Source organism: Carcharhinus amblyrhynchos, chromosome 2 (genome assembly GCF_965287045.1).
Source record: "Carcharhinus amblyrhynchos chromosome 2, sCarAmb.v2.hapA, whole genome shotgun sequence".
Lineage (NCBI taxonomy): Eukaryota > Metazoa > Chordata > Chondrichthyes > Carcharhiniformes > Carcharhinidae > Carcharhinus > Carcharhinus amblyrhynchos.
In genome coordinates, this window is record NC_137325.1 from 25320142 (window position 1) to 25335348 (window position 15207).

At 44.0% G+C, this 15207-nt stretch overlaps 1 protein-coding gene across 2 annotated transcripts in view; it reads right to left on the reverse strand.

The window, feature by feature from the left end:
* csad (cysteine sulfinic acid decarboxylase) overlaps positions 1 to 15207 on the reverse strand; it is a 91055-nt gene that overhangs the window by 16568 nt on the left and 59280 nt on the right. For both annotated transcript variants that reach the window (XM_080203587.1, XM_080203596.1), the window contains 3 exons: positions 10722 to 10921; positions 6876 to 6927; positions 5406 to 5495 (listed from right to left, as the gene is read on the reverse strand). In XM_080203587.1, the coding sequence (XP_080059713.1) occupies positions 5406 to 5495; positions 6876 to 6927; positions 10722 to 10921 (342 nt within the window). The remainder of the gene's footprint in view (positions 1 to 5405; positions 5496 to 6875; positions 6928 to 10721; positions 10922 to 15207) is intronic.

Below are 15207 nucleotides of genomic sequence, written 5' to 3' on the forward strand. Positions count from 1 at the left end.
AGGGAGGGTTGTGGGACTGGAGGAGATTACAGAGATAGGGAGGGTTGTGGGGCTGGAGGAGATTACAGAGATAGGGAGGGTTGTGGGACTGGAGGAGATTACAGAGATAGGGAGGGTTGTGGGACTGGAGGAGATTACAGCGATAGGGAGGGTTGTGGGGCTGGAGGAGATTACAGAGATAGGGAGGTTTGTGGGACTGGAGGAGATTACAGAGACAGGGAGGGTTGTGGGACTGGAGGAGATTATAGAGATAGGGAGGGTTGTGGGACTAGAGGAGATTACAGAGACAGGGAGGGTTGTGGGACTGGAGGAGATTACAGAGATAGAGAGGGTTGTGGGGCTGGAGGAGATTACAGAGGTAGGGAGGGTTGTGGGACTGGAGGAGATTACAGAGATAGGGAGGGTTGTGGGACTGGAGGAGATTACAAAGATAGAGAGGGTTGTGGGACTGGAGGAGATTACAGCGATAGGGAGGGTTGTGGGACTGGAGGAGATTACAGAGATAGGGGCGGTTGTGGGGCTGGAGGAGATTACAGAGATAGGGAGGGTTGTGGGACTGGAGGAGATTACAGAGATAGGGAGGGTTGTGGGACTGGAGGAGATTACAGAGATAGGGAGGGCCAAAGCTACAGAGGGATTTTAAAACAAGAATGACAAGTTTAACATTGAGAAATTGTCGGTTCAGGCACCAATACTAATCAGAGTGCATGGGGTGAATGGGGTTTAATACAAGTTAGGTTATGGGCAGGAGAGTTTTGGATGGAATTATAGAGGATGGAACATTAAAAAGCATCATTGTATCTCATGGCACAATGCATAGCGTCCCTACCTCTGAGCCAGAAGTTTAAGGTTCAAATCCAGCGGCAGGACTTATTGGCCAAGGAAAGAACGTTCATAACATGGTTTAACGGGCTGATATTCAGGTTGAGAATCCTTCCTCCACTATTCCCCAAAGAGGGGAAAGTATGTGTGCGCCTGTGGGTGTGCATGTGTGTGTGTGTGTGTGTGTGAAGATACGCTAAAACAAATTGTGTCTCCTGAGCATGACATCACTGCAACAAGTCACAAGCCCAGCTTCTCCCTCTCTGAACAAACATTAATAAAAGCTTTGTTGAGAATCTGCAACAGGGAGGGTGATTAGAGGCTGAGTCAGCCCATTTTGTGCCAATAGAGGTCTATTAGCACCATCTGCTGGTGCAGGATAAAGTGGGCAGGATTTTCTGTTTTTTATTGTATGTCAGTTCCGGCGGGAAAGAGTGGTTAGCCCATTGGCTCCTCTGCCGATCTTTCCTGTCACATTTTTTGACACTTGGTCCAAAAAAGATTCTGGAGGTGGTTCCCACAATGTCACGCTGAAGCTTGCTCTGCTAGCAAGGTCTGCCTTCGAGAGATCCAATCTAAACAAATGAATAATAAGAGAGAGAGCACCCCCCCCCAAATGCTGCCTCATAGCGCCAGGGACCCAGGTTCAATACCCAGCTTGGGTCATTGAGCGTGAAAAGTCTGCACATTCTCCCCGTGTCTGCATGGGTTTCCTCCAGGTGCTCTGGTTTCCTCCCACAGTCCAAAAGACGTGCTGGTTTAGTGCATTGGCCATGCTAAATTCTCCCTCACTTTACCCGAACAGGTGCCGGAGTGTGGCGACGAGGAAATTTTCACAGTAATTTCATTGCAGTGTTAATGTAAACCTACTTGAGATTCTAACTAATAAACTTTAGCCCCACTGAAAACAGGGTGACAAATCCCAGCTAGTATCTTCATTTCAAGGATGAAACACAGCAAAGAGACAGTGACTAGGCATAGAAGGGGTATGGAGCCAGCTCTGGAAGACTTCCAATCCTTCCAAAAGTTTTGGGATGCACCAAAATTTTCTCATCAGTCTTCCAGCTTCCAATTGTACTTTCCCTGATCATCATCCCATCAGGAGGGGTGGGGGGGAGGAGGAGTGGTGATAAGCAGAGGAAGCAGAAACAAGATACGCTATCTTGCTTTAACATTCATAAGACAGGCTCATACAGTTTGGTGCTTCCATCAATGCTGGAATGACATGTCAAGCTGGACAATGTGCCTTTGGCCCCAGTAGGTCTTGAACCCATCAATGTGATTCAGGCAAGAAATGACCCAAGGTCAACTGAAAACTTCTGAAAGAAAAGACTTTTGAGCTGCCAACCAGAAGGAAATTCGTTCAGAGTTTAGAATCAACCAGTCATGTGAGCCTCTCCTGCAACAGGCAACTAACCTGAGAATGAGGAAGAAATATTTTCTCTGCAGTTAGTGAGAGAACCGGAGATAGAAATGGAGGAGGATTCTTTTGCTGCAATTAGTAAGTTTTATTTAATATAAAGCTGCTTAATTTGGTTAAAAATGCCGATTGGTTACTGTGTCAGGCATGAAATTAGTGGAATGTTGCTGATGGTTGGTGTATGGTTCTCCATCTCATGACACCCCTGTGCAGTACAATGACTTGAAATCACACTGCTATTGGCATCAGAGAATGCTGACTGGTCAGCAGTTAAAGACAGGTCTCATTCTTTGCCTGTTAGCAAGGGGAATAGTCAATAATCAGATCTGGTTCAGATAGATGGCAGGGGGAATAATAAATGGAAAAAGGCATATAGAGGTCACTGCTTACTCTTCAGAATCTATTCCATACAGTACCAAAGAGCTAATTGGCTGGGAGATCAATCTATGCCACAAAAGACCAAAAGCACCGACTGAAGTAGGGAAAAGGTGAATTCGTTTTGTACCTGAAAGGAAAGGGTTAATGGATTTTGTATCTAGAATACGTCACAAACATAACCTTTCATCATGACTGATCTCCTTTAGCTTATACTGCTCTTGGCATTAATATCAGTTATTTGCTCGAGTGTTACATGCTTTAACTCTGATTTGTATAAAGACAGTTTAATGTGGCTGTTATTTTGCAGACTTTGCAAATCTTACCTATTTGTGTTAGTTGGACATGGTTACACAGATGGTAGTTTACGATACCGGCTTTTGACAGCTGCTGATGGCAGATCGTGATACCGGCTTTTAACAGGAAGAGTCCTGCTGGGACAGCCGCGATTACACAATAACTTCAAAGACAGGGATGCCAGTACTGCTGCAGAAAGGTTTTGAATCGCTGTGAATTGTGATTAAATCTGGAGCTGTATCATGACCAAGGAAGGAAGATCCGGAGTTCTGGCCGGAATGGGAAACTTGTGTCGTGATTGATACTAAGACTCATGATGTCTAAATACCCACCTGTGTTTGTGTTCTATGAGAAGTTTGGTAGTCCATTGTAAGGAACCAGTTTCTCCCAAAATTCTGGTATGTACGCCAGAGTTTTGAAATTAAAACCACTGTATTTTGATTCACTAACTGTCTCAGAGGTATTATTTTACCTACAACAGCGACCAAAGTCATTCTGCCTCTGCATTGGTTATATGGTCCGAATGCCTTTATAAATATAATGGAACAGTGGATTTGCTGCCTCTGCTGAATTTATTTTATCTAGGTCCTTTATTTAAGATCAAAGTTTAGATGCATGAAAAGAGTAGGTTTGTGGCTCGTATAACAGAGACAGTAGTAAATTGGCAGACTGATTAGCACTGCTGCCTCACAGCTCCAGGGACCCGGGTTCAATTCCAGGCTCAGGTGACTGTGTGGAGTTTGCACATTCTCCCCGTGTCTGTGTGGGTTCCCCCTCAATGCTCCGGTTTCCCCCATAGTCCAAAGATGTGCAGGTTAGATGGATTGGACATGGTAAATTGCCCCTTAGTGTTCAAAGATGTGTAGGTTAGATGGATTAGCCATGGTAAATATGTGGAGTTATAAGGATAGGCCAGGGGAGAGGATCTGGGTAAGATATTCTGTGAGGGAGTCAGTGCAGACTCAATGGACCAAACAGCCTCTTCTGCACTGTAGGGATTCAATGAAATTCTGATATATGAGATGTGGCCATGCCAGGCTGAACCAAATCAGGCAGGTCCAGGGATTGGAGCTTGGCTGGTGGGGCGAGGGCAGGACTGGTATTACAGGGACAACCATTGCTGCTCGAGGTGCCCTCTCTCTGTGGACCACAAAATGCCCAATTATGAGGGTCCCCTGAGCCGGCAGGAAGGCTGCCAGGGTTTACCAGGTGGTCTCTCCACGCTACGGAGGACCCACCTGCCACCTGAAGTGGAAGGGGGCATTTAACTGATCCCTTAGGTGACTTAATTGGCCCATGGGTTGGAAGGTCGTGGTTAATTTTTCCTGCATTGCTGGTAAAATGGTGTGGTGACAGGTTGACAAGCACTCCACAACAATGCCCATCCCACCCTGACTTCCTTGGCCACTTTACAGGCACCCTCACTTCCCATCCCATCCCCAAAAAGCTTGTAAAATTTCAGCTATCTTGTGTACATCATGCTGTTTTACTGATTCTCTGAGACCAAATAAAGCACTTGGCAGCTTAACTAGGGTAGCTGACTCTTGTTGCACATGTTCCTGGAGGCTTTGTCAGGTGACCCCTGGTCTCCAACTGCCCCACTCAGTAAAATAGTGATCCACCCCCAACACTCCCCCACCATCTCCAATACCTAAGTAATCAGCAAAAGTGCTCAAAGAGATTGAAAACAAAAATAATCAATTGTTAATGTCTCTATGATTCTTCTCCTGAGTCGCTCATAACAGTCTCTGGAGGATTAACCTTTAGTTCCCAGTGACTGTGAGACAATCCAAACCTTCTCCCATATTTAGCAGACTTCCTTTTCCATTGTTATTGAATTCAGGAGTGAGGGAGGGGCAGGGATAGTCATCAAACTGGGACCCTTGGAATAGATTATTCCCATCAGAGGAGAAACAGCCAGGAAATTCTGAAACACTGGGGGTAATTTTGGGCTTGGGGTGTTTGTGCAACCCATTATACACCCGTACCAATCTTATTCCCGTCAATTTTAACAGAAATAAAAACCAGGTGAAATGTATAGATGGGAGGCTGATCCACTTGACACTATCGCACAACACCCAATTTATTCCCAGTGGATTAATGAGAGGCCCTGTGGAAAAAAACAGCCACTCACTGAATGCCATGTTCTCAGTTGTCATTCTCACCATGACAATGTTCCATGTAAACTCTTCAGTGACAACTGATTTAACATATAAAACTCCCTATTCAAGAAAACCAAAAATCAGCACTGCCAATCAGGCATTCTGAAAGCGTGGCCCCTCTAACCGTTGAGTCTCATGCGAGATTGCGCCAATTGCAGATGGTATCCTGATATACATTCAGGGCAGCTTAAAGAATCATGGCAGAGACTTTTATACACGAGTCAGAGAATGGGCAAAGATATTCCTCTGACCTTTACAGAAACTATTTTAACTTTGTTTGATGATGTAAGATGGACCAAGCTGCCCATTATACGGTCATGGGCACTCACCTTGTGAAGCTTCGTCCAGAAATCCTGATCCTCAGGCACATTCCTGAGGCTGGGTGGTATGTACCAAAAGCAGACGTTCGCGTACTCCGGCTAGGGATACAAGAAGATGTGTACAAAATGGATACTTCATGGAGCAGTAAATACAATAATAAGTGAACAAGTCATTCAAAAATTCCTGGAACCATGCATAAGAAACAGACACTCAGCTCTGAAATTCTAGAGTTAGGGGTATGTTATATGCTAGTCGGAGAATGGGCAAGGACATTCCTCTGACCCTTACAGAGGCTATTTTAACTTCATTTGATGATGTAAAATGGATTAATGTGCCCATTATACAGTCAACTGAAGGAAAATGGACTTTAATTTCACCTTGCCAGTTCTCACAGTTGCCAACGTGTTTGGACATATTCCTAGACGTTTCAGTCTGTGATTTCCAACTCCAGCAAATCAGTCTTTTTCCTAACTCTAATCTTTTGGTGACTAATAAACAAGAGTGTTCAAAGAAAATCTCTTTTTTTCTTTAATGGCTCTGCACTTAGGTTGATCACAATAGTGTCCAAGAAATTAATCTTTAACTCTTAGACAACAGGGTGTAGTTGAGGTGAATAGCATTGAAGGAGATGGTAAGTGAGCATAAAGGAAGAAGGGAATAGAAGGTTATGGTAACAGAGTTGGGTGGGAAAGGACAGCAGGAAGCTTGAATAGAGCAGACATGGAATGGTTGGGCCAAACGGCCTGTTTCTGTGTTGTTCTATGTAATTCAATGAAAAGTCATAACTTTGGACAGAAAAGATAATGATGACCGAGAGGCCTCTTTTGTGGAAGTGGGGAGCTAGCAGAGAAAGGCCCAGATTTTCACCACAACAGAGAGCCTCTCCATTTTGTGAAAATAGCAGAAAAGCCCAGAAATCCTAAATCCCACCCCTGAACGTGGCACATCCTATTTGCACAGAGGTGGGGTGACAGTCAGGCCAGAGGTCACGCATGCACAATTGATGTAGGGATCGGACAATTTAAATCACCAGCTAACTCCACTAAAGTGGGGTTTTGGTAGACCAGGAGTATGCAGCAGGTAACAATCAAAAGGAGAGACAACAGAAAGAAGATTAGGAAGAATCGATTTGATATATCATTCCTGATCATTCCGAGTACCCAGTTGGGAGTATTATTCAGAGTCTTTGCTTATTGTTACAGAACAATTAAATTCTTTCAAAGGATGTGGATACCGCTGGCAAGGTCAGCACTTGTTGCCTACTCCTAACTGCGCTTGAGAAGGGTACAATAAAAAAAAATCAATGAATAAGCTTGTTAGTAATTTTCATAGCAATTTGTGTGGTCACTGTCTCTGCTCGAGGTTAGAATTAGTAAATGGGATATTTTCCTCAATTAGGACAAATTAATAATCCTAATCTTACAGGGAGGGTCTCTGCACAAGTCGTGAAAGATAAACGAATTGTGTAAAATGCTTACCTCCAGAATCAGTCGGAATTCTTTCCTCTTCTTGATTTCATCAGCCAAGTATCTGTAATTGGAAACAAGTGCTATTTGGCTTTCAGGGGATCGAGTTATAAACATCAACATGTTGAAACTTTTGAAAAACGTCCATCACACCAAGCCATATCTAACGCTGCCCCGATTAGAAAAATCAATGTATTGTACGTGATTTGCAAGGATTTTTAAGATTTCTAGACAGCCAGTATGATCAAATCCAGCTTGGTGAATGATTTATTGTAAACAATGTGAGAGTTATTACTATTGAAATCAAAGAGACAAATGATGTGCACCTTTATATATTGTCATGCCCAGTAGAGGTATCCTATCCATAATCTTTAAAACATGAACTGTTATAATTTTGGATGTAACTTTTCTTTAAAAATGGACATTAAAATTCTGCAAAAGGTGGCCATCGTGTGTCATCTGGCTTGTTCTGTGGGTTCCAACTACCACACTTGATGGGAGAAAAGAATATCTTCCAGACTAAGACTGATACGCATCTCCTGAAACTGTGATGTGCTGAACATTCATGTCTTCAAGGGAATCCTGCAATATTTCTGATATCTGACTCCCACTATTAAACCCACCTAGACTACCTTCTGGGGTGATCCACATTGTGTCCTTTCAAGAAGACCCATCAAGTGAACAGACAATCAGGCAGTTGAGAGGCCAGCGGAAGGCCTTTCCCTGGGATTCGCTGAGGTGGAAATAAGAGACCGCAGCTCTTTTCAATGGTGGCACAGAGCATCAGGATCACTGAGTGAGCCGGGTCACAGTTAAGTAATGATGAGAGGGGTTTCACAGAGTGGGATTGTCAGGGTAGTAGAAGGTTTGGGAAGGGGGGAAGTCGGCGGTGGCAAGGACATTGGGGTGGCTTTCTCAATGCCGCGTCCCACTGAGTGCCTTTGAAGGGTAGAATCCACTCTGAAATCAGAAGATGACAAGCACTGGTTTACGTGCCATATGATGACAGGCCCACTGGCTATTTCATTCAAACCAGGGATGGGATGAGGCCCTCGAGTGGTCATTAAATGGCCACTTTATGGCCTCAATAGGTGCTGGGTCGCCAAGGTTAACCATGAGCCTGCAGTAACAGGCTTTGTTGGGGTAGAGGTGGAAAGATTGTGGGGTGTTCACATACCATCCTCCCAGCCAATTCATAGAATCATAGAATCCCTACAGTGCTGAAGGAGGCCATTCGGCCCATCAAATCTGCACCAACCACAATCCCACGAAGTCCCTCTTTCCCTCACCCCACATATTTACCCTCATAATCCCCCTAGCACTAGGGTCAATTTAGCATGGCCAATCAATCTAAACTGCATATCTTTGGAGTGTGGGAGGAAACCAGAGTACCTGGACAAAACCCACACCAACACGGGGAGAAAGTGCAAACTCCACACAGACAGTGACCCAAGGCCGGAATTGAACCCAGGACCCTGGTGCTGTGATGTAGCAGCGCTAACCACTGTGCCACCATGCCGCATGATGATATAAAGTTAAAGTTCATGGGACAACAGATAGTGTCTTGAGATGGATAAAAAGCTGGTTATCATATAGAAAGCAAAGAGTTGGCATAAATGGATAGTTTTCCGATTAGCAGTCAGTGACTAGTGGGGTACCACAGGGATCTGTGCAAGGACCCCAAATGTTCACATTATATATCAATGATTTGGAAGAGGGAACCCCCTGGTTTGAGTTTCACCTGCCAGTGGAAATGACCTTCTTGCTACTGTCTTATCTATTCCCTTCATAATTTTATATATTTCTATTAGATCCCCCTCATTCTTTTAAGTTCCAATGAGTATAGTCCCAGTTTACCCAGTCTGTCCTCGTAACCCAACCCTTTCAACTCTGGAATCAACCTAGTGAATCTCCTCTGCACCCCCTCCAGTGTCCTTTCTTAAGTAAGGAGACCAAAACTGAACGCAGTACTCCAGGTGTGGCCTCACCAGCATCTTACACAGCTGCAGCATAACCTCCCTGTTTTTAAACTCCATCCCTCTAGCAATGAAGGACAATGGTGATTAACCCAGCCAGATCGTAATTTTACACATTGTTCAACTAGATTTAAACAATTGCGCTATCCCTGCCTGTTTCTGCTTATTTATAAATGAGCAGAACAATGATATAAAACTACAGCATGTCTGAGATATAACTCCCATGACCCAATTTAACTACAAGTTTCCAGTTGGGAGCTGACGTAGGCTATATGGCCCATCGAGTATTCTTTTTGCTGAAGTACGCGACTCCTTTAAAGTTTTTACTCAGCCACACATTCACGGGAAGTTAAAGAGGCTGGCTTGTGCATGGAATTTTGGATTGCTTCAGCCACACAGCTTAGAAGGAACGCTGTTCTTCACACAGTACAATGCACTAAATCTCTACTAAACGCTCTCTAGAAAACAGTATAGGAGCAGCCCTATAAATTCAAGACCCAATGAACCATCCAAAGGTCCACTGACCTCGGGAGGAATTTTCCAGTTTTGGGGCAAACGCACCAGAATATCCCGTCTATTTTGTTTCCTGCATTAGAATAGTGACTGCACTTCAAATAAAGTAGTTCTGGAGTATCCAACGGTCAGGAACATAGAACATTACAGCACAGTACAGGCCCTTCGGCCCTCAATGTTGCGCCGACCAGTGGAACCAATCTAATCACCCTCTAACCTAAACTATTCCAATGTAATCCACATGCCTATCCACTGACCATTTGAACGCCCTTAAAGTTGGTGAGTCCACAACTGCTGCAGGCAGGGCATTCCACGCCCTTACTACCCTCTGAGTAAAGAACCTACCTCTGACATCCGTCCTATAATTACCACGCCTTAATTTAAAGCTATGTCTCCTCGTGTTAGCCATCACCATCTGAGGAAAAAGGGTCTCACTATCCACCCTATCTAACCCTCTGATCATCTTGCATGCCTCAATTAGGTCACCTCGTAACCTTCTTCCCATCCCATCCCCAAACATGGCATTGAAATGCAAGTCATTCTTTTACATACAGAATATGACAGGAACTTGCAGCTAACACAAAAATGTGCAAAGGTAAAACTTAATGGCTGCAGATTTATCACATCTAATGCAAAGAAAATAGGTTCCTCCATTGAGAATATTCCACATTTGTCTTTGATCTTCAATTCTTTGTACTTTAGGATTTGATGCCAATTTGTCCTTATCCATATTTGACTTTAATTGCTTCCTGTCAGTAACACGAACATCCCTAACTAATTCTATTCTTTGGTCAGCAATAACCACTGGTGTCTTGCGAACTATGAGGCTCTTGCATTTTTTAATCCAATTCCATTTGTGGATTTATCATGCGCCCTGTCAGGAATGTACCACATGAACAGACAGTAGATGAAGACTCAAATGCAACTTTCAAAAGGAATTGGTTGAATGTTGGAAAAGATTTTCAGGGTAATTAGTAAGGAGAGGGCAGCTCAACTATAGGGAGCTCTTTTCAAAGCCCCCTTCTGCATTGTAAGATTCTCTGAACAGATCTAAGTATTTTTTTAGGTATCATCCAAATAATAAGGCTGGATAAGATTTTACTTCATTTATCTATGAATAGGATTTGAAGGGTACATATAGTGCAATGACTGGTGAAGGATTAGATAGTACTGGCACAGCGAAGGTATGCCATCTACCTTCTCACCCAAACTATGCTGGCAGTAACACAATGGGCCAGTTTTCTTTGATACTGCACAACACTTCCTGTATAAGCTGTCTAAGCAGATGCTACAACACATTCTTCAATCAGTAATACCATCCACATTCAGTCAAACGCATTACTCTCAAGGCTCATGGTCAATGTCCCACCTGGCAGATGCAAATGCCCGGTTGACTCTCTCCTCCAGTCCACTTGATCCAACAGCCTTCCATGTCAACCAGAATTTGAAAGCGTCAGCCCTCCGGCTACATTGGATTGACTTGTCACCTTTATCATAGTCAACATTGTAGAACTTATCCTGCTGGAAGAGGTACATAGCCTGACCACAGTGACATCGGTCAATCAAGCCCTGAAAAGGAGAGGCCAGAGATGAATAAGTACACAAAATACTGATGACATTATTGAGATGATCATCACTCTTGTAAATACGTCAAGCGTTTCGCTAATTCAAGTGTTTTTGGTTGCAGTCCTCACACTCTAAGTAGCACAAGTGGTACATTTATAACTCTCACTGGCAAAATCCCTCTGTACTAGATGTGCTTCTAGAGTATAAATCCTTCTAGCTTCTCAGTTGTCTGGGTCAACTCATGGGCCACAGGGGGGTGGGTTCAATCTGAAAGTCCCTTCAGATTTGGTGGAGGCGCTCTCCCCTTGGAGACTTGGGAGCTCTGGATTTCTATTCTCCCCACCTCCACTCCTCTGGTCTGCTCGCTGATACCAAGACTGTCCCCCCTCCCCGGGCATCCCCTCCTCGGGACTTACTGCAAGTATGACCCTGGACTTCAGCTGAGGTGCAGCATTGCAGTACCACTTCTGACCACTGCAGTTCTGTGCCTGGATGGGTTGGCCAATCTGATTGGCTGACAGCTTTCCAAGGTGGGGCTTCTTCCCAAGGGTAAAAGAAAGTCCCACCTGCTGATAATCTGTTATATATTTAAAAGGACTGCAGGTTGCTTTAACAGCTGATCACTTGGTGTCAATAGGGTGTCTGCAGAGGCTTCTGTTTTATTTCCAGTTTTGTATTCTGCATAGAACAGCTCTTCAACAGCTCTTTATGGGTCACCACTTTGCAGAACACCTTCAGTCTGTCTGCAAGCAGAACTCAAACCTTCCTGTCACTTTCCATTTCAATACACCCTACTCTCCTGTCCACAAGTCCATCTTAACACATGCCTTCAGCACCTCTCTCAGCCTTTATCATCACCATTTACACTCCCTTTGCCAAATTACAGCCTCCAGCCCAACCTTCATAATATAAATCTTGTCTGATTTTCTTTGCTATCAACTTTTTTTTATGGGACATGGGCATCACTAGCTGGCCAGCATTTATTGCACATTCTGAGTTGCCCTTGGAGGGCAGTTGAGAGTCAACCACCTACACGTGACTTCTGGAGTCACATGTAGGCCAGACTGGGTAAGGATGGCAGATTTCCTTCCCTAAAGTACATCAGTAAACCAGATGGGTTTTTTCGACAATCGACAATGGTTTCACGGTCATCGGTAGATTCTTACAGTAGCTCTGACAGATGGTCATAGCATCCCCACAGTGCAGAAGGAGGCCATTTGGTCCATTTAGTCTGCACCAACTCTCTAACAGAGCATCTCATCCAGGCCCCCATCCCCGTACCCCACATTGATACCCCCGCTCACTAACTCCCCTAACTTATACATTTTGGGACACTAAAGGGCAATTTAGCATGGCCAATCAACCTAACCACACATTTTTGGACTGTGGGAGGGAACTGGGGCACCCAGAGGACAAGGAGAATGTGCAAACTCCACACAGTCACCTGAGGCCAGAACTGAACCCGGGTCCCTGGCACTATGAGGCAGCGACGCCAACCACTAACCAGCCTGACTCGAAATGTTAGCTCTATTCTGTCTTCATAGATGCTGTCAGACCTGCTGAGTTTCTCCAGCATTTTCTGTCTTTGTTTCAGATTCCAGTGTCCGCGGTATTTTGCCTTTATCTTCAATAAACCTTGTTGTTATTAATTTGAATCTATATTCCAATGAAATTACGCACATTTTATGCACATTCATGTTCACTTTCAATAATCCCAAATCCAACTGTCCAAAGGAGCATCTTACCTCTCCCAAAGATCTCCTGCCCTCCCTCAAAGGTGTCCTGGGATCGTGTCTAAAGGCGTACCCTGCCTCTCCAAAAGGTACCTCACTTCTCCAAAGGACTCTGCAAAGTTTATACATGCACCCACCAGGTCTAATTTGCACACACTGTTTTCCCATTCCTGACTGATGAAAGCTTGATATAGCTGGAGATATCTGCTGTTGTATAGAGGCTGCTGCATCGGTAAAATATGCCTACACAAATCTCGACCCGATTTCCACCCCCAAGAAAATAACAAGTGCCATGTTTGGAGTAGGACTTCTGGATTTCAAATTCATCTGCCATTTTTACAATGCTGAAGAAGATCTCTGTCATTACAAAGTTCTAAGTATTTATCAACCCATAAACTGATCACAGTGTTGAAGGCAATGCCTCCAGCCTGTACAAGACAAAATGTATCAGTTCCCATGCCCCCAGTACGCAGAATAAAAGAATGGAACTATTTTAAATTAATTATGATGGTGGCCCTTTATTATCTCCAAATAGACTTGTCTCGCATTGGAGTAACTGGCTTGAAAATCTACCGGATAATGATTTGGCAAATTAGAAATGAGGGTTAAGTGCGAGAATCAATTGTCATGAAGTTAATTTATTCTTTGAGCTTTTTGATTTTTAACCCCACTGCGTTTTCAGTAAGAGGTTAACCATTCAGAATATATTGCTGGCACCAGCAGTCATTTCTGTTACTGTAATCCACATATCCAAATTAGTCTACATATCTGTGACAAATGTTAAATTATGATATTCAACTGAGGCAGGGCTTTACTTGTTGCAGCTCATTGGTTGCTGCTCCAGTTCCTGGATTCAAAGGTTCGGCAGCTGTGTAAATATGAAAATCATTTCCACATTTTGTAAATTTGCTCAACCACAGCTACAGCTCAATCAAACACAGGCTGGCTGCTGTGGAGTTTCAAATCCATGTGTAGGAAAATCCTGGTAGGCAGTATATCCAAAGCACAATCCTGCTCGTACCCCACTTTATATCGTAAGGAATTGGGAAGGACCAAGATTGCAGATGTGGAAACAGATGTGTTTCCACCAGGGTAGAAGGGAATGCTCATCTGAGGCTGCAGTTAAGGCAAGAATGAGCCTTGCTTTCCTTAAATCCAGAGTGTCCTGGACCCAAAAGTGCTTAATATAGGCAAAGGACTCAATCTTACCGCCCATTCATGCCATGCTCCTGTTACAGTGAAGACAGAGATCTTGGCAACAAGCCAAATCTCCGTTCACTGTAGCGGGATGGGAAAATCCGGCCAGTGTGAACGGTTGGAAAGTTCTGGCCAAAGGGTTAAAAAAAGTGAATTTGCCAAGGCTAACATTCCCTGAGGAAATGGTTGATGCTCATAAATTGCAGTGCTGTTAACGTATCCACTTTACTTAATGAACTGGGTGCTTAGAGCATATTGGTACAGTCAGGCACCTAATTATAAGACATTGAAGTTTTACCTGAGGAGACTATTCTCATTGCCAAAGGGAAGGCACACACAGGGAGGGGTAACTTTGATATTGGGAACTGGTAGATATGAGGCAATATCAATCAGCAGTAAAAACAGTGTGCTTCAGTTCCAGAGTTACACTGGACTTGAAACATGAACCATTTCTCTCTCCAGTGGTACTGTCAGGCTGACTGTTTTTTTCAGCATTTTCTGCTTTTATTTCAGATCGCCATAGTATTTTGCTTTAATAATATTGATCAGCAGTCTATTAAACATTTCTCCTCAAGTCAAACGGATACGACTTCCATGCTGTCATGCAGTGAGAAGAGTGTTGATTTGTCAATGGAAATTGGAGAGGGTTGTAAATGGGTGGCTGAGCCAATAATGCCCATTTTATACTCCCATCCAAAAGTCATAATTGCCACCACTCAGCTGTTGTGCTTTGGAGTCACAGAACCATACTTGGAGCAGCATTGAGTTCTGATGATTGTGAACATGTCTCAGGGCTATTTCTGAGGTGTACTGTTCTACCTGGTGTTTGAGGCTATGTATTGGCACACAGCCCATTCACTGCTGAGATTTGAAAGTGAACCCACTCCAGCGGAGGAACTTTCCTTCCTTTGATGGCTGTAGGTTTTAATGCTCTTCACAAGGGATGTGTTTGAAAGAAGCCTTAGTTGCCAGTGAGTGTGCACAAAACACCACTGAAATCCAGGGGACAGTGAGACAACACAGATCTTTCCACTGCAGGAAATGGGGAGATCGAGTTGAACTGAAAAGTGACCCTCCTCAGGACGTTGTCCTGTGGCGACATCTGGATGCATATTTGCTGAGTGTAACATTTGAGGAGAGTTGAATTCCTTCACTTGGTAGCACTATTGTCTGGAGCTTTACTGCATGTTACAAAATTTGTTTGCACTTTCTCATTCATCTCTGGCTCGGTATCACCTGCACCACCCACTTCTTTCTTCCCCTTTTGTCAAAAGGAGTCAGCTGTGGTTCAGTGGGCAGTGCTCTTGCCTCTCAGTCAGAGGAAGACCATGGTCCAAGTCCCATTCCATCAGTTTGAGT